The sequence below is a fragment of the Chenopodium album genome, chromosome 21 (assembly GCF_948465745.1).
Source record: "Chenopodium album chromosome 21, dcCheAlbu1.1, whole genome shotgun sequence".
Classification (NCBI taxonomy): Eukaryota; Viridiplantae; Streptophyta; class Magnoliopsida; order Caryophyllales; family Amaranthaceae; genus Chenopodium; species Chenopodium album.
The window spans coordinates 1,554,743-1,574,023 of record NC_137854.1 but is presented as its reverse complement, the minus strand read 5'-3'; the positions used below and the strand labels follow the sequence as shown (position 1 = coordinate 1,574,023).

At 34.3% G+C, this 19,281-nt stretch overlaps 2 protein-coding genes across 3 annotated transcripts; both read left to right on the top strand.

Moving 5' to 3' along the window:
• The first annotated feature begins 1,493 nt into the window (after positions 1-1,493).
• On the top strand, positions 1,494-5,764 carry LOC145600970 (uncharacterized). Of its 2 annotated transcripts, none has more exons than XM_081656854.1 (7): positions 1,494-1,867; positions 2,941-3,178; positions 3,550-3,740; positions 3,831-4,066; positions 4,747-4,990; positions 5,084-5,191; positions 5,442-5,764. In XM_081656854.1, the coding sequence occupies exons 1-7, from the start codon at positions 1,646-1,648 to the stop codon at positions 5,562-5,564; spliced, it is 1,362 nt and encodes a 453-aa protein (XP_081512980.1). In that variant the 5' UTR covers positions 1,494-1,645; the 3' UTR covers positions 5,565-5,764. The 2 variants fall into 2 exon arrangements, with proteins under 2 accessions (XP_081512980.1, XP_081512982.1); XM_081656856.1 differs by lacking the exon at positions 1,494-1,867 and adding an exon at positions 2,463-2,760.
• A 2,663-nt stretch (positions 5,765-8,427) lies between these two features.
• Positions 8,428-18,286, top strand: LOC145602613 (casein kinase II subunit alpha-like). Its single transcript, XM_081658793.1, has 11 exons — positions 8,428-8,516; positions 10,709-11,056; positions 11,157-11,286; positions 12,446-12,640; positions 14,168-14,325; positions 15,829-15,919; positions 16,620-16,685; positions 17,404-17,486; positions 17,610-17,673; positions 17,753-17,821; positions 17,948-18,286. The coding sequence occupies exons 1-11, from the start codon at positions 8,428-8,430 to the stop codon at positions 18,005-18,007; spliced, it is 1,353 nt and encodes a 450-aa protein (XP_081514919.1). The 3' UTR covers positions 18,008-18,286.
• The last annotated feature ends 995 nt before the right edge of the window (positions 18,287-19,281 follow it).

Genomic DNA, 19,281 nt, shown 5'->3' with positions numbered 1-19,281 from the left:
GAAAAAAAAGTGCAAATACTATCTCCATTAACAAATACAAGTATAAAGTAGTTTCTACTCTAAAGATCTCTTCACATTTACTGAACTGATTGAAGCTGAACTGAACTGAACTGAACTGAATACAGCTGAAATGAATATTTTATGAGAGAAGGAAATTGAGAACTGAACTAAACTAATTGGAGCTGAACTGAACTGAAATTAAGCTAAACTGAACAGGCCCTAAATCATCCTTTAATATACTTGAATAATGAAATCTAATCAGCTAGTCATGTTTGATTAAGATGTGTCTCCCAAGTCCTAATGAGAGCATCCCTATATAATTGGCGTCATATCTACAACATTAGGTGAAAAATAATTGATGGCCACGCATTAACAAACATTACGAGCACTTTACTTAATTAGAGATAGCTCCTAGCCCATGGGCTCGGCCGATTGGATTAATTTGTGCCACCTCATATACCTATGTACTTAGTGTCCTTATAGTATAATCATCAAGTCCCTAACCTCTTGCATAAAATCGTATTATCCAACTTTAATAACTAACCCCAACAAAGTATTGCCTCATTATCAAGATTAACTTACTCTTGTATTAAATTCTTGATGAAACAAAATATTATGCAAAAATCGTCGTTAGGGTTGTACACGAGAATATCTCTGGTTAAGCCAACTTATACAAATGTGAGCTTTGTTGAAATGAAACAAGGAAATAGATTTAATCACAAATGAAATATAAAATTCCTTTCACCCACAAAAAAAAAAAAAAAATAAAATAAAAAATGAAGTGGGTACACTATACACAACATAATGTGAGCTCAACCTATGATTTATTTGTTATAATTTGCATCAATAGTAATTTGACCTAAGTTGAAATTTTAAAATAATCCAAAAATTATGCAAAGTCGAATTCAAACATGATACATATTACTCAAAAGGTAGCAACAATATAAACAACATAATTGACATGGTTTTAGAAATTAGATTCCTCAAAAAAATTAATGTTGTCCTTTGAAAGACTGAAAGTTCCCAAACCAAAAAAGAAAATAGATTCCTTAATGAATAATGACGTAATTTTCCACTCATTATTCCTAGAACGATTAAATCTTGTCCTAAGAAAAGTTCCCAATTAAAGGAAAGACAAATGAGTTTCAATCACATTTACAAGGACGGTCCATCCACTAAGAGAAGCAACAGAAACCACCAATGTCTTAATAATATACTCGTACGTCAATATCAACTTACCAATTGTCTCAAAAGGGACTTTAGTCTCGGTGTTACGATTAACCACTGGTTAATTTCAATCAACTCTTTATATATACTACTTGTTATAAAATTGTGATTTTAAGATTTTTTAGTTGAAATGGACATTATACAACTCATAAGAAAATGACAATCCTACTCGACCTAGTCAAGTTTAGACAACATTTATTTGTGGCCGGGCTACTTTTATGTGAGTAAGACCCGAGTTGTATGCTTGATTTGGGCCAATTTCACGCCTGGCCAACACTAACCAACCCATCAGCCCTAAGACAGATTAACCAATTATATGACACAGGAAAAACATCTTTACCAGAAAAAAATTAGTAGGCTAGTGGGAAGGTAAATCATTTAGCTGAGCACTCTTTCTTTTTTCAGGTGGATTGAATCAATGGCTTTATTATATGGTGCAAGAACTGTAGTTCCTATAGATCTTAAGAAGAAGCCATGGGAACAGGAACATCCCCTTCACAACCGGTGGCATCCCGACATACCGGAGGTTGCAGAAGTTAAGGTTGGGGAGGTTTTTAGGGTAGAAATGGTAGACTTTACTGGAGGTGGTATCAAACATGACTCCTCTGCTGAAGACATCAAGCATGCTGACCTTTCTGTGGTATGCTGCTTTGTCTCACTCTCACCTCCTTTTCTACTACGTAGTACACTAGTAATATATTCAATGATAACTTCAAACTCTTCAATTTAACTATGCTTTACAATTAGCTATGTTCTCTGCTTTTAATTTCTTATGCATATACAATTCTATACTTGTTTTGGATGGTTAGACGAAAACTATGATCGGATATCTTACAGGTCAACTCAATCCAAATTTGCACACTGAGGTCCTTAGACTTGATAAGATACATATTGATTGTATATTCGTATTGATGTGTTTTCACGTATAGAATATAAACACTGGAAAAGAAAAAGATTTGTTCTTTATATGAAAACACAAACACAGAAGAAAAAACAAAGAAAATTGTACGAGTATCAGGAAAAAGATATTCATCTCTGAAAAGAAGCAAACCAGAACCCTAGATGTCAAACTCAGTACCCTTGACACCTTGAGGCCTTGATTGATAGTTATCCTTTCATATTTGTCCATTAAGAAAATTTATACTAGTATGAGTAAAGGACCACCAGGAAAGAAAACAGGTTACAGAAATTTGTCACTATTAGCCTAAATCAGACAATATATCAGCCAAAAAAAATGCATGGAATGTCACTGGAATATTATTAAGGTTGAGTTGTCAGAAACATATGGTATGCTAGTAAACTAAAACCACAAAAATGGGTCCTCGTACGCCAACATTAGTGGTACCAATAGACTTGAAGAAGAAACCATGGGAGCAAGAGCTACCTCTTCATAATCGTTGGCACCCTCAAATACCTCCAGTCGCGGAGGTAAAAGCAGGGGAATTCTTCAGAATTGAGATGGTAGATTGGACAGGAGGTGTTATCCGTGATAATGACTCTGCTTCTGATGTAAAATTTATAGACCTCTCAACTGTAAGAACTTAATACCTTTAGGCTATACTAGTTTGTAGTATATCATACTTCATACCATTATTTGTTTAAGATGCCGAACTTTATGCACAGACAACAGATTATCAACAACGTTTCTGATTGAATCCAATCATATAATTTGGAGGTTTAGTTGTGTTTATAACTGACTTGAAATTGAACCAGGTTCATTACTTAAGTGGGCCAATTAAAGTTTCGGATGTAGATGGGGTTCCGGCTAAACCAGGTGATCTTCTCTCAGTGGAAATATGCAATTTGGGTCCTCTGCCTGGGGATGAATGGGGTTATACTGCAACTTTTGACAGAGAAAATGGGGGTGGATTTTTGACTGACCATTTCCCTTCTGCTACTAAGGCTATTTGGTATTTTGAAGGGATTTACGCGTACTCAACTCATATACCAGGTGAGACTTTTATACACAAGTCCACAACTATTAGTACAGGTTTACTGCAATGAATGGTCTATAGTTTTAATGCTTTTCCAACCTATGCTACTTGGACTATTTATTTCACCTCAAATACACATGCCGGAAGCTTGACACTTCAATATGAGTATGGACACTTGACACATCATTTTGAACCAAAACTCAGAAAATAGCTTGTAAAATAGTTGAGTTTGATACTTGGACAAAGACCTATGTTAGACATGGATACCTAAGTTTGAGTTACATAGTTCCAATTGTTAACTAGGCACCCAGAAAGTTTTGTGAAGTTACTGTTCCATTCTGAGTTCTGACACAAGATCTATGTTTGCTTCTACATGCATATATATCAGGAGTACGTTTCCCAGGTTTAACCCACCCTGGAATAATTGGGACTGCTCCATCAAAGGAGCTCCTTGATATATGGAATGAAAGGGAAAGCGAAGTTCAAGAAAACGGTTTGAAGTCTCTAAAGCTGTGTGAAGTTCTGCATTCTAGACCACTAGCAAACTTGCCATCACCCAAAGGCTGCCTATTAGGGAAGGTAAGAAAACTACCGAGTTTAATTGTAAACAAATAAAAGAATAGTGTTTGATTTTTCTAATGGAATATACTGGTCCTGACTCCTGAGTAGATAGATAAAGGCACACCAGAATGGGAAAGAATTGCGAAAGAGGCAGCACGAACAATTCCAGGTAGAGAGAATGGAGGAAATTGCGACATCAAAAATCTTAGCAAAGGTTCAAAGATTTACCTGCCAGTGTTTGTCGAAGGAGCTAACTTTAGCACAGGTGATATGCACTTCTCTCAGGGGGATGGTGAAGTCTCTTTCTGTGGCGCAATTGAAATGAGCGGATTTCTTGAGCTCAAGTACATTTTCTCTACTCTTTTCTGCACTTATGCTGCAAACAAAAAAAAACTTTAAATACAATAACAAACCATTACAACCTAAAAACGTAGTATCACTAGCATACCAAAAAACAGATCCCTCTGCAGAATCCTGCTTGTGCAAATAAAACACATAATGATTCCAAACCACACTTCTAGTTTAGTTCATTCCAAACCCCCCCCCCCCCCCCCCCCAATACAAAAAAAAAGGTACAGTGAAGCTGCTGTTAGCCTGTGAGTAAATGATATTTATGTTATGTTAATATGATTTCTAAAAAAATGATCTAAATCAAACGTGGCCTATACAGAGATGGAGGGTATACTAATTTAATCTGCGGCACTAAAGGCATGTTATACAGTAGACTGACATGAAAGGCAGGAAGGAGGAAAGAGCAGAAAAATCCAGCAAAATCTCAACATCAGAATTCAGATGATAGTTTTGTTTCAGAAAAAAGTACATTTTCCACACCTGGGCAGTAAATGATGCTAAGAAATACTACAATACTATTAAGAGGCCAAAACACAGTTAAAAAGGCGTAATATAAGATGATTTAACAGACTTAATATAAGAAGTTAATATTACAATCAAAGCTAGCTAGGAGATTATGTACATCTATGTATGATTGTATGTCTGCTAATAACGAACTACTATCACTTATTAGGTGTGACATTATAAGAGGTGGAATGAAGGAGTATCTCACACCAATGGGTCCAACTCCTCTGCATGTAAACCCCATCTTCGAGATAGGTCCAATTGAACCAAGGTTCTCAGAATGGTTGGTATTCGAGGGCATTAGTGTTGATGAGAGTGGAAGGCAGCACTATCTTGATGCAAGTGTCGCTTATAAGCGAGCAGTACTCAATGCCATTGATTACCTCTCCAGATTTGGTTACTCCAAGGAACAGGTTTGATCTCATATGCAAAAATGCAGCTGCTAATTCATATAACTAATTAAGAAAAGTTAACTTACCCTAAGAAATTGTTGGAATGCTTGCCAGGTCTATCTCCTGCTATCTTGCTGCCCTTGTGAAGGAAGAATCTCTGGCATAGTTGACTCCCCAAATGCTGTTGCCACCCTTGCAATACCAACAGCCATCTTTGATCAGGTATTAGTTTTATGCATTAATAACAACTTAAAACTACATTGTTACAGCCTATTTTACTCTGTCCCTTCATTTCACTTCAATAAAATGAAGTTTTCAGAAAATAGTCAAGTTTGACAATCGGACCCATACCCTTGTCTAACATGGAAAACCAAGTCCTAAATAAATTGTAACCATTAGCTGATTTCATTATTTGATTAAAAAGTTCCTCTTTTACAATAATTTTTATGTGTTTAATATGCTGTGGCTGCAGGACATTCGACCTAAAAGCGGAAGGATTCCTGTCGGCCCAAGGTTAGTGAGGAAACCAGATGTGTTGAAATGCACTTATGATGGTAACTTGCCTATTACAAGGAACCCAGCTGCTTCAACATGACTAATGCAAGCAGAAAACATAACTACTCTTGAGCAGGCCCTTTTTTCACAGCAGTTATAGGATGTTCAAAAGAAATGAATGGGCAAACTTGCACAACTCAACTTTTTTTTTTTTTTTAAAATCTCATACTCTCTCTATGTTATCAGTTTAAAATAAACATTAGGAAAGAAAGCTAAATAATTTCTTTTTGTGCAGCAAAAGGATGGAAATGCTACAATCATGCTAATTCCAAAAAAGCATGACCAAATTTACTAAATTACTGGCACTAGCTTTTAAGAATACATTAATCATCCTAAATTTAACAAGATCAGAAGAGGCAAAATAAATCTTCAACATGTGTATGCATGATGATTGAAAAATCAAAATAAATAAAAAGGGCTACGCAACAGCAGAGCTTCAGTAGTATTTGGAAAGTGTCCTGTGGTGAATGAGAGAAGGTAGCTGAATGCTATAAGACCAAAAGATCTTCATTCTAGTTAAAACTTCTTGCTCAGAGCAAAACTATGAAATAACAGAACAGACAAGGTGAAAGCCAATGGATAAGAGACAGTTATTATGTTATTTTGTTCTTTTGCAATAGGGAAGAACATCCAGCGCCTTTCTTTTTACAGTATCTTTTCATTTCAAAGAGAACAAGAGTTAGAGTTAGCATACTCTGTATCATTTGCATTAGAAAAAAAAAAAAAATTAGATGCACGAAAGACTAATGTACAAAAGGCCATCAGAAATGATCCATCACTTCATCAACAACCATCCTTGTCTCACAAAAAACCCTTGTTGCTAATTCCAGCAGTTTGTATTTCTTTTGAGCCAATATGACATCATGCTCAAATAAATTTCAGGTTACAGCCTTTACAGGCCACAAAAGCATGCTCAAAACCCATATTTCCAGGTTGGTTTATGACATCTCTAATTAGAACAAATAGCACATCAGTCAACAGCTAATTTAGAAATTGGATCCCCCTACAAAACATACACTAAGATAGTGATTTTCTAGTTCTTTATAGGTTATCACATATGATCTTAAACTTAAAGACTAGCACCTGAAAATAAAGTAGGTTTACCTGCTTCTAAGCTTTTCAGCGGGATCAAATCCTTGCATCTTTTCTACAGCATAGCATAGATAGAGCAAGCTTGCAATTCTACCTCCATGGCTCCACCTCAGTGCCAGGGCTATCCCGCCATTTCATTCAACCATGCTAGCAAGTGATGGACTGTAGTTTACTGGAGTTAAGCATACAAAGATACGAGGAACAAATGTTACAGAACAGACATGGACACCAGCATCTAAATACCACCTCATGGAGTAAGCGAGCTCACTCATCTTCTAAAGGAAGTGATCGAGACCAACTTTAACATTTCTTCAGTCCAGGGCCTGAAACAACCATCACAAATGTGAGTTCACATAACCTGAAAGTATGGGTAAATCGGTGTATATACATTTGCAATGTCAACCACTACTCCAAATTTGCAATGTCAATCACCACTTCAAATTTCAAGAAATTGTTCAATTTCATAGAAACAAAAACAGCTTAAATCTATGTAAGAAATGCAAACCTAATGCAACTGTAAACACGTTTGATTGCAAAGTAAGCAAACACAAACGAATTAAAAAGATTAAGTAATTCATGAACAATGCAAACGTACACCACATCTGAGTACTTTTGTATATTATCCTTTGTAGGGAATCTACAATAATTCTGCATCAATTGTAGAATTGTCATGCTTCATAGCTCTCTTTAGTTCAAAAAAAGATTATCATATATTGACTTCGATCCTCTTCTACCAAAAAATGATACTAATAAACTCGGTTTCCTTGGTTTTGTATTGAGTGAATAGGCAGTACATATACTGATATACTAGCTATGCTTTGAGTAAAAGCTATACAAACATAAACATATGGGCCAAATTAAGCTAATTACACGATGTATCCCAAATAAATCCCAGTAAAATAAATCAAAGTCCATGAACATCAGAAAAAACAACACGAAATTGTTCTTATACATGCTGAAAACAAGTCAGATTTCTGATTTCTGAAAAGAAGGTATAATGCATTATGAAAAATATTAGGGATAAAATGAAAGGTATCCAAAGTATACACAATAAAGCATACACAGTGTGCTCTATCCCATTAGAGTATACACAATCAAGCATAGACATAGCATTACGACATTACGACATTACGTAAGGTTACTATGTAATTAACACATTGTTTATCACAATTGACCATGGCGTAACAAATCTCTCACAAGTACTCGTAGTAATCAAAAACACGAGTAGAGTTGATCATGGGTCAGACAACATTTTAAACAATTTCGGGGTCTAATTGGCGTGACTTGCCAATATATAAGACATAATAGCAAGGCCCATCATGTCAAATTGTCACGTAACGACTAGAAGCAGATGCACCCAAATGCTATAAGATACAGTACATCTGTACATACATTATACATACTGGACAAATACAAATAATTGTAATTGTATAAGACAAACTCATTAACCTAACACGATCCTAAAAGTTGTCTTTACCAATCAAATTACCATATTCTGAGTTACCAAATACAATAATACGAGTAATAATTTTAGGATAAGATAAAATTAAATATGATATATGTTACATACCAATCCAAAAGCTAAAATTCAAGAATAAATAATGTATACCCTCATGATCCTTTCTCAATTTCTTTGCAAATTCTAACATTATGTCATTATTATCATGCTTGATTAAAGATAAAGTGCATTGAGAATATAAACTTTACAAAATTGCTAATTAAAAAAAAAAAAAGAAAATTAGATAGAGAAAGTACCTGGTGAAAATATGAGATGAGATGAGTTTGAAGCAACCCAATCGGCGGATAGAATAATGAAGTTGATACGAAATGATTTGGAAGTTGCGTCTTTTATTTTAGAAAGACCAGAAAATTTCCCGCTTTTGAGTTTCTTCTATCTTTGGTGTGTTGTGTATAGCACGGTCGTGTGGAATGTGGAATGTGGAGCGTGGACTATTGTGGCTTTGTGAATTGTACTACGGGTCATGTTCACATATCGGCATATCGCAATATTATTATTGCTGCATTTAAATTATTTTTACTGAAATAAAATTATTTTTTTTAAATTTAAATTATTTTTCACTAAAATGCAAATGTTTGTCTTAAAGTTAACTTATTTTTATTGAGTTGAAAATAATATTACTAATTTGCACAATTTTTGTGCTTCTCATTATTGAGTTTCCAACAAAATTAGAAATTGACGATAAAGTTTGTTAAAACACACAACCTTAAATCAAGCCTGGTACATCAAAAGTAAGTGAATGATGCAAGTTTGTACAATGTTTTCCTCGCTCAAAGTTTCAACATGAAACTGCTTTGAAAGCCCACCTACCATATTTTCAGCTTTAAATCGCTATAAATGTGGATATCTTGCATGGATGTTAAGGCCATCTGAGTAGAATATTCTTAGAAGTGCATAACCCTTGTGACATGAAATTGATCGGTGAGAGATTATTGTTGTATAACCCGGGTGCACTGTACACCCATAAGTATTTTATTCTCATTTTGGATGATTGTTTTCATTTCATCATCAAATGAAGAGCAAAAATTAACCTTAGGTTAGGTGGGTGTATGGTCTCCATTGGTCGGCGGTCACTTGGTTGAATTGAATTTTAAGAACTTTTAAAATTAAGTAAATAGTATTTCCAATGTAAATTCTCAATGTGGTAAGTTTGAATAAGTAGTGTTGGATATGTGATGCAAGACTTCTCATGGAAAGCAACTTTAGCCCATTTGTTTGAAAGAAAGAAAAAAACACTTGAAGTGTCAATTCTTAGCTATTTGTTTGCAATTTAAGTAGACAGCTTAATGTAGTTTATTTCCTAAAAAAATATCTCATTGAATTTTCTTTATCATATCAAACAAGTGCTTGGCATAAGGACAAAAAAAACATTTTACACAAGATGTTATAATTAGATAATTTGCTATTCTTTGGTCTAAGAAGAGTATTGGGAATTGCAAATCACAAGGGACCTACACCAGGGTTGTAAGGCTAACACACCCATCACAATTAAAGATGAATGTCATATGATGATCTTGAATTCTTGAATTACAATTGCATCATGTTTTGCAATAATTAATGCATATATAGAGGTCGGGTACATAGTTCTTATCCAGACAATAGTTATGATCATGTAAAGATACACAAATAAGATGTCATCAATTTGTTACGTTCCGTAAATCATGAATGCATTATATAAATTGTTTAGTTGATCTTGTTTTGTTATGTCTCATCATGCTATGTGATAGTTAATACACATAGGCACACAAGTAACACTATGAACCTATTAATCATCATCACAGTTCGTTCATATTATAGATTACCTTCCCAGCTTCCCAATAATTGGTGTGCAATACCAACAAGAACTAGCAATCGAACACTCTATCCCACACACACAGGGCAAATGCAACCAACAACATAAAATTCAACTCAAGCAACCCTACACATGCTTTTAGTACTTCAATGATTTATGGTCCTAGTAGCTATGTTGGTGAAAGTAAATTATCACCCTCCAAATACCACATTATCAAACTCTTGATATCCTAGCTAAAACTCACTTATATAATACTACACTGCCTTAATGTTAACATTGTACACGTACATGCGTTGAAAATAAAAGGCAAACATAACACTACACACTCTTAATCCACCTATCTTAATTCATCTATCCCCGTTTAGCACATGACATCCAAGTGAAACAGGTAAAGACAAAAATAAGTTTTCATTATATATTTTTGTAAAGAAAAGCTCACAAAACTATTTGAAAATTTCTTATCTTAAAACTAACTTCCAAAGTAAATTTACTATCTAAAATTAGGTCTAAATCTGATACAGCGGTGGGTAATTAACAAAATGACAACAAGGGAAGAATCAAAGAAACAAAACTAAAACAATTAAAATTGAAAAACAAGATTAAATTAAAAAAAAAAAGAGAGATTAGCTAAGATTAAAAATGCAAGAAAAAAGAAAGAAGAAAACAAGTAAAAAATCCTAGAAATGAAGAAATGAAAGTGTGTGTAAATAGCGGGAGTTAGAAGTCCCAAAAAATTGTGCCCTTTTTTTCATTTCATTGCTTATATTTGATGGCCGTAAAGGCCTCTGCAATTCACTCTCTCTCCTCGAAACCACCAACTCATCTTCTCCATCTTCGACTTTCCATTTTCTCTCTCCTCCAATCTTAACCCTAATCTTCATTCTTCTTCCTTTTTTCCCAATAATCTTCGTCAATTCGGGTCTAAAACGACCCGTTTTTCATCTCCGACAAATTCGTCGGAGCTTAAACGGATTGTTAGGTCGTCGACATTTACAGAAACGCTGGCGCAGAGGATTGGTAAATCGATTCGCCGCCCTGGCGCTGCTTCCAAAGCTAGGGTTTATTCCGATGTTAATGTTGTTAGACCTAAGGATTATTGGGATTATGAGGCTCTTACTGTTCAATGGGGGTTTGTTTTTCTTTTTCGAATTAATTTGATTTTTGTTTGATTCAATTTGGAATTCGATCTGTTGATTGATTGATTTGTTCTGGTAATTGGGAATTTGCAGTGAACAGGATGATTACGAGGTTGTGAGGAAGGTTGGGAGAGGGAAATATAGCGAGGTTTTTGAAGGTGTTCATTGTACTAATAATGAGAAATGTATCATTAAGATCCTCAAACCTGTTAAGAAGAAGAAGGTTAGTTTTTAATCTCTGTTCTTTATTTGTTGGTGTATTAATAAAGTTGAATTGTTGATTGTAAATTGAATTGTTGCTGAAACATTGATTGGGAACTGAGAATCTAGATTGTATGTCAAATTGTCATTTGTCAATGTCATGATTTTTTAGCAATATTCGCGGTACTACCTAACATAGGCTGAATTGGGAGTATATGTTTTGAGTTATCAATTTGTGGGGGTGTTGTGAAGGACCACTTTGGAGTGGAAATTAGGTTGAGTTTTCTTTAATGCTAATTTCATGAATTTATGAAATCCATTTTCTGGTAATGTTTCAGGTAAAATTAATATTTTGTAATTGCATGCATCCGACGGGCTTGTTCTCAAATAATTCTGATTTTCTTCTACCAAAGGATCTCGAAAATAGAAAGAACAGTTGATGATATCTTGTAAGAGGACCCTCCCCAACTTTTTATAGTGATAGAGTGTGAGGCATTTAGCTAACTAACTGAATAAAGTCTTTTGTTGTTATGTAAGTTGCTAGTATGTTTCGATATGTTGGACTAGATTTATCCCAATAAGGGCTGTAGGTTAGAGACATCACCCAAATTATCTAAATAGTTTGCAATTCCGGGTTCCTAATGTGTATTATAATTAACAGTCTGAGGGATGTTGGCTTCACTTTACCTGATATTATTAGCCTTTTAGAGCTTATTGTTAAAGGGTGAATAGATCTATGAATTATGTTTGTTCCTTAGAAAAGGGGTGTCAGTATTTATACAAGTGAGGCAAGCAGAAGTGGATGCCCCCCAAATCGCTTTTAAAGATGATTGCAGAAAGATACTGCCATCCAGAAGAAGTTATGGGAAGCTTGCATCAGTTATAGAATAGGGAATGGGTTTTCCTTGAAATTTGTATCCTGCCATGGTGGTTGGAATCTGAGTTAACCTTTCTTATTTGAGAGTTTAACTTTTAACTTTTGAGATTATTATCTTAGTCCTTTTTCATATGGTGAAGCAAGTTTATGCTGTCAACATTATTTGTGTTCGTATGATATGCTTTTTTGATCGAGGTTTATGATGTTTTAAGGTGTAATAATCAGTTTTTGCCCTTTCTGATGTTTGATTTGCGCTAGTCAAATCGGGTTATGAGGAGTAATTTGTTTTTATGCATTACTACAGATCAAAAGGGAGATAAAAATACTTCAAAACCTTTGCGGTGGACCGAATATTGTGAAATTGCTTGATATTGTAAGAGATCAGCAGTCGAAGACCCCGAGTCTTGTATTTGAATATGTTAATAATACTGATTTCAAAGTGCTCTATCCTACATTGTCGGACTTTGATATTCGCTACTACATCTATGAACTTTTAAAGGTAAGCTTACCAATGCCTCATTCAGGTTTTTGAATTATGTAAGTTATAAGTTTGTTAATTTTGAGTTTGTTCTTAGGTTTTGCTGTATTGCTTACAAATGGCTGTCATCAGTTTTAATTTACTTATGTAATCAACTTTGAATTTGTCATCTGAGAAATTGATTGTTATTGGTGACTTGGTGTAATTTATGTTGAATATCAATGTAATGAAGTGGTGATGGAGGATTGGGAAAAGACTTCCTGTTTTTGTGCCTACTAGCTCTTCAAAACACATGCACAGTTGTATCAATTTTTTTTTTTTTTTTTTTTTGTTTTTGTTTTGTTTTGTTTTGTTAATGAGTGTGAAATTTTGTGCTTGTTTTTAGCATCTATCATGTATGTAAAAGATCCAATTTTGTCTCTGATAAATGTATCTTGACAAACTGACAAACTTTAGCTTGGAAAATCTGATTTCTGATCAGATTTTGACAAAAGAATTTTTTAAATATTTAGAGCTAAGGTGGTAAGCCCTGCCTTTTTTAGGTCTCATGCGAGTCACTGCAGCTTTTTTGATGCAGCTTAGCCTTGACTATACCCTTATTTGTATATATTTTAATGAATGAGATCATATATATATATATATATATATATATATATATATATATGCAAATAGGTATGACTCAAACCTATGCACCGTGATCCGTAATCCAAACAATTCCAACCTGTAGTAGACCTGATAGAGGGTTTTGTCATCACCCTCTGTTTCATTTTTCTTTTAAAATATTATTGGTAAGATGTGGAATGGTGGTTTAAGGTTCGTGCAGAATTGCTGATATGCCTAGGCTGTTGAGTGATTCCCTCCATTGTTGGTGTAGATACAACTTATATTGTGGAGCAATGCATTTTTGTCAATTCTAGAGTGTAGATTCAAAGATCACTGTATTATTGGGTATGGAAGTTTGTTGGTTAGTGTCTAATTAGTGTGTGGAATTATGAGCAGTTTTAATGTCCTTTTACATGGCTGTTTTGGTGAGAACATTCCCTTTTTCTTTTTTTTTTTTTCTTTTTTCTTTCCCCAATGTAACCATCTTTGCCTTTATAAATAGAGAGCTTGAATGGGATTCTTTGGAGTTGATCAAGGTTAGATGGCCTAACAGTTGGCCAAAATGTACTATATTGCGTGTTTGAGATTCACCATTATTTTTTTCTTAGACATGATAATGTTCCTTTTTCTTCATATTCACCACCCTTTTTTTTTTTTTTTTTTTTTTTTTTTTTTTTTTTTTTTTTTTTTTTTTTTTTTTTTTTTTTTTTTTTGTCTTTTGCCTTTTGTCTTGTTTGCTATTTTAGATAGTATCTTTTGTTGCATTTATCATATTGCTATATAACTAGATTTAGCACCCTTTTTTTTTTTTTTTTTTTTTTTTCAAGTTGAGTTATGCTTTAGGTACCTTCTTCTCCCTAGTCCAAATATGCATGATTAAAACTTCAGTTCTTTTTTTTTTCTTTTCCGTTGGGTTTCATCTCAGTTTGTGGTTTTCATAAACAGGCTTTAGATTACTGTCACTCACAAGGCATTATGCACCGTGATGTGAAGCCCCATAATGTCATGATTGATCATGAGCAGCGAAAGCTACGACTTATAGATTGGGGTCTTGCGGAGTTCTACCATCCAGGGAAGGAATACAATGTTCGTGTTGCATCAAGGTTTGTTTATTGCTACGAATATCATAGATATACCCTGCTGTTTCTTGCTGGTTCACTTCCAATTTTTAATACATGTAAATTAAAACGTCTAGAAGTTGTTCAGAGCATGTTCTTTGACTTTTCTAGCTTTTACCGTCCACCATCTCTTCTGCAGATTGTAAATCTTTATATCTGGCTTGAATCTGTCAGATATGAAGATTGGAAGCCTGGAGACATCAAATAAGTCAAATAATTATCAGAAGCTTTTAACTGTGACTGTATAAATCTGAAAAATGCTTGAATATAGACATCTTTAGAGCAAAAGACTATAGAAAGATGGTACAGGAGTTAGAAAATATAGTATCTAAATTTACTGCTGTAGATCGTTTTGGATCTTATTTTCCAAGCGTATTCCACTACTGGCCATCTGCATACCTTTTTGGTAGTCATTAATTGAGTCTAGTGCAGCTAGTGAAGGATAGTACGGTTGTCACTGAAAAAGTTTTGATGAAAGGACATTATCTTGAAGGGATGAAAGAGTAAACATTGATGAGGGGATTAGGGGAGGTACTCATGTATTTGTCCCGGAGAAAGTATTGAGTAAAGGGGATGAAGAGAGGTGTGCTGCCTTTTGATTACCTGGGAAAGTGGAGAGTTTGTTCAAGTTTAGTTTAATCTCCAATTTTCTGTTTTATCGATGTGCTAGGATATGGTAGTCTCATTTCGCTAGTTTATGGCTAATGTCCTTTTTCTGCACCTTATTCTTATTGGTTTGTTAGGCTTTGATATATTTATTTGGCTACCCTGCTATATAATTTTAGACTTCGGTTATGTTTAGGATGAAGTGGCTTAAGGGGAATGACACGCTTGTCTCTCAGATAGCTAGATGGCTAAGTCATATATATGTGAGTTGTGGGAATTGGGAACTATTATTTTGGCTGTTCAATGGTGTACATGGAAGGAAATAGCTGAGGTATTGAGGACTAAGCTACTGATTTTTGAGGCTTGTTTTACTGCTGGTTTGAACTTTAAACATCATCTTTGTTTCCTGGCTTTGTAGATAAAAATAAGGTAATATCTCGTAACCTGAGGGTAAAAAAAGTTTTTGTACATGCCCCACATTTGTATAACAGATGAATTAGCAAGAGTAATAAGTGCAAAAGAAATTAGGCTGTAAGATAATATTATTTTTATTTTGTCTAAGATGAAGTTTAATGTGAAAAACATTAGCGTCAAAGAGCAATGCCTTCAGAACTGCATATTGAGCGAAGAGCAAATTTCAGAATTATGGGTAAAAAATTGAAGCTTATGGAACGTGAATTTTTCTATGCTTAAAGCAAACTGATTATTCTTGAATTTAAGCATGTTTTTTGTAGCACCTGCCTATGGCGGACTTGGTGGTCCTTATTATGTTTGTTCTTGTAATTTTACTTTAACTTATCATTCTCGTTCTCACTCTAAAGAGATAACCCTCTACTCTCAGTATTCTTTCAGTACACTAAAGTGCTTGTTGACCCCTTGCAGATATTTTAAAGGTCCAGAACTTCTTGTTGATCTGCAAGACTATGATTACTCTTTAGACTTATGGAGCCTGGGTTGTATGTTTGCTGGAATGGTGAGCTATCTATAAATCTTTATTTGATATTGATGATTTGCACTTCTGCTCACTTTGAACCGCACTTTTAATTTAGATGCTCCTGTAAAATTGTATTTTTAAAAGAATTGTTGTCTTTGATAAAACTTGAAATGTTAGATCCCTAATCATTTAAAGTTAGAAGTTTCTTCTAAATTTCTAAGTTTCTAAAAGGGTATCAGGACCTTTCTCCGTGCATCCAATGCTGATAGGCGACTATACGTTTTAGCCAATATAAAGCAGAAGAAAAATAAGCTTGGTTAAAGCCACCTTCTGATCTCTGTTTCTCACTTGCGTCAACAACACATATTTCAATGTTAGGTTTAGGGCGATATCAAACGCTGATTATCAGCCTGAACCTGATGATTTGGCCATGGTTTCTACCATGAAGTCGAATTTGTGAACAAGCATGCTCTTTAGGCAAATGTGCTGTATTTTCCTAATCATTACTTTGATATTGACTTCAGAATGGTGTTGTTTGCTCTGCCAAATAATCTCGAAAGTATTAAATAATGTGGTCTTGGCTGTGATGCTCTTTGCCTGCAATTAATATCGTACTCATTTGTTTTCATGCTTTTTTCTTAAGGCTCTCCTGCCTTTCCCCCTGAAAAGGGAAGGATGATAGGAGGGTGTAATATAGCCGGTTCTAGTGTTGTTGACTTGAAATGTTTTTCTTGTTCAGATATTTCGCAAGGAGCCATTCTTTTATGGACATGATAATTATGACCAATTGGTCAAGATAGCCAAGGTATGTATTTTTAACACTGGAAATTGAATTTAATCCCTTGCAATTTTTTGGGGTTCTCTTAAAATGATCCCATTTGTGTGTGAAGTAGTTCTGCCTTTTTCACGAGTCCTATATAAATATCGCTTAATTTTTATTTTATTTTATTTTATTTTTTAATATTTTTATTTACCATTTGTAATCTCACTCGAGCAATTTGTTGAGTTTTGAGGGGCACATAATATCAGTTATGCGTAGTGAGCAGTAGTTACATTTGAATTTTTCCTATGTTGTTTGACCCAGTTTCTATCATAGGCTGTCTGTAAAAGATTGTTTCATTGTATAACTCAATGAATTTCAATGGGGGACACACAACTTTGTTCACATAAAAACTACTATAGGTCCCACTACATGTTTCTCAAATGAATTTCACCCAACTAAAACCTATGACAATGGGGCAAGCAATTAGGGGCGGAGGGAGTATGAAATTAGAAGTCATTGTAATGCTTACTGTTCTTTTGAATCTTTTCTGAATGTTCAAGGTAATGCCACTTGACATCTAAATAGATTTAACTTCGATATTGATTATCTAATAAATTGAACTCGAGTTCCCTTGAAAGTTATAAATGTTTCAGTTAAATTCCCAAACCACTTATATTATTGAGCATTAAGATATCTTAGTTTTGTGGGCATTATAACTCCACATTACCTGTTTGTCTAATTTTCCTCTTCGATGTTACAGATACTAGGGACAGATGAATTGAATGCGTATCTAAACAAGTATCGCATAGAATTAGATGCACATCTTGCTGCCCTTGTGGGAAGGTTAGTTATTGTAATTTTTTTTTCCAATTTTTATTTACTTTGTATTGTTTCCGGCCTTATGATGGGCAGCCAGGCAGGTCTAGAAGTTTATTGATCATATGAGCTATGTTTCAATTGTTGCAGGCATAGCCGAAAACCATGGACAAAATTTATAAATGCAGACAATCAACATTTGGCAGTTCCAGAGGTGTTTTTCTTGGTCATTTGACATTTAAATCCAATATGTACAAAACAAAATTGCTAATTGTATTTGATCTGGATTGCAGGCTATTGACTTTGTTGATAAATTGCTGAAATATGATCACCAGGAAAGGCCCACTGCTAAAGAAGCAATGGTAAGACTTGAGATTCTATAACGTCTGCTCCATAATCTATTTTTTGCTTTCTTTGTGATGTTGAGATGGATACAGCATAACGAACATGGAGCTAATTTCTCTCTGTAATGTTGGTAACTTCTGCAGGCACATCCTTATTTTTATCCAGTAAGAAATGCAGAAAGCAGCCGAACTCGTACACAATAAGTTGAATTGGGATCAAGAAAAGTTATCATTGTATGGATGACTCGCAGTATGTGTTTTGAGTCTCTTCTGTTTGTCAAGCTGATTTCAAATGTTCTGATTTTTTACAAGTCTTGTGTCTATGTTCACATTTCCAGTTCAGTATAGGCATCTTTAGACAGTGGTTTACATTAACCAGTTCCCAAAATTAACTCTTTTTTCTCGTTATGGTTTGTGTAATCTATGCTTCAAGGCTTCAATTATTTTTGGATCGAATTGCCCCATCAGGTTTTTCTTCTGCTTTACTGTTTGTCAAAACTGTATACTCATAGGCTTGTCATTATTTTTTTGATTCAAATGAATCGCTGTTGTTGAGTTATATTATCTCTTTTATGAATGTTATTTTTGGGTGGGTGGTTGGACTAGTTGGCTTTTATCTGAACTATTCGAGAGGAATAACCAAGCTTTCTTTTTTCCCGATTAAACGCACCATCAAACATTTATGAAAAAGCTTGAAACAGGACTACCTAGCATGATATGGTAACACTTTTTCAAGCTGGTTAATCGGGTTGAAAATGACAAAAGATGACTTGTAACCTCCCTTGGATCTGTAATGAAGTTGGAACGGGTAACCTATTTCATCAATAGTTGGAACTAGATCTGTAACCAATGAGCGGTGAATTTTTAGCTAGGTGTTGTCTAATTAAATGTTGGAAAACTTTTGTATACATCCGGTTTTCAGTAATTTAATGTAAATCGGGTATACTTTTGTCAGATTTAGTGTCACTTTTGTCAAATTTATCAATAAAGCATAAATAACTCTTATATATGTCAGGGTAATTTTTGTGCGTTTTAGTGTAACTTTTGTACATTTTATTGTCACTTTATAACGAATGTTCAGTAATTTACTGAACATCCGTTTTATTTAAAACTTTGTGTTAAATGTTTACGGAGTGTACCAAGAAGTCCAAGACACAGTGATTACATTTCTTTCAAAAAATGTTTCTCAAAAAAAAAGTTTAAGGAGTGTACCAAAAGTCCAAGACACAGTCATTACATTTCTTTCAAAAAAAAATAAATAAATAAAATACTCAGTAAATATATACAGTGATCACATCAGATATTTTGAATCTTCAAAACCTTTTGCATGCACCCGGTTTACAATAATTTTATTGTACATCGAACATTTTGCAAAAAGTGACCCTTTTTTCTTATAAAAGTGACCCTTTTTTTTTACAAAAGTGACCCATATTTTTATAAAAGTGACCCTTTTTTTTCACAAAAGTTACCCTTTTTTC

Excerpts from the sequence above, each read along its gene's own strand:
- LOC145600970 (XM_081656854.1), top strand. The coding sequence starts at position 1,646 with ATGGCTTTATTATATGGTGCAAGAACTGTAGTTCCTATAGATCTTAAG. Across the intron at positions 1,868-2,940 it reads AGCATGCTGACCTTTCTGTG|GTTCATTACTTAAGTGGGCC; the intron begins GTATGCTGCTTT and ends AAATTGAACCAG. Across the intron at positions 4,991-5,083 it reads TTGGTTACTCCAAGGAACAG|GTCTATCTCCTGCTATCTTG; the intron begins GTTTGATCTCAT and ends AATGCTTGCCAG.
- LOC145602613 (XM_081658793.1), top strand. The coding sequence starts at position 8,428 with ATGAAGTTGATACGAAATGATTTGGAAGTTGCGTCTTTTATTTTAGAA. Across the intron at positions 16,686-17,403 it reads AATTGGTCAAGATAGCCAAG|ATACTAGGGACAGATGAATT; the intron begins GTATGTATTTTT and ends TCGATGTTACAG. Across the intron at positions 17,487-17,609 it reads CTTGCTGCCCTTGTGGGAAG|GCATAGCCGAAAACCATGGA; the intron begins GTTAGTTATTGT and ends CAATTGTTGCAG.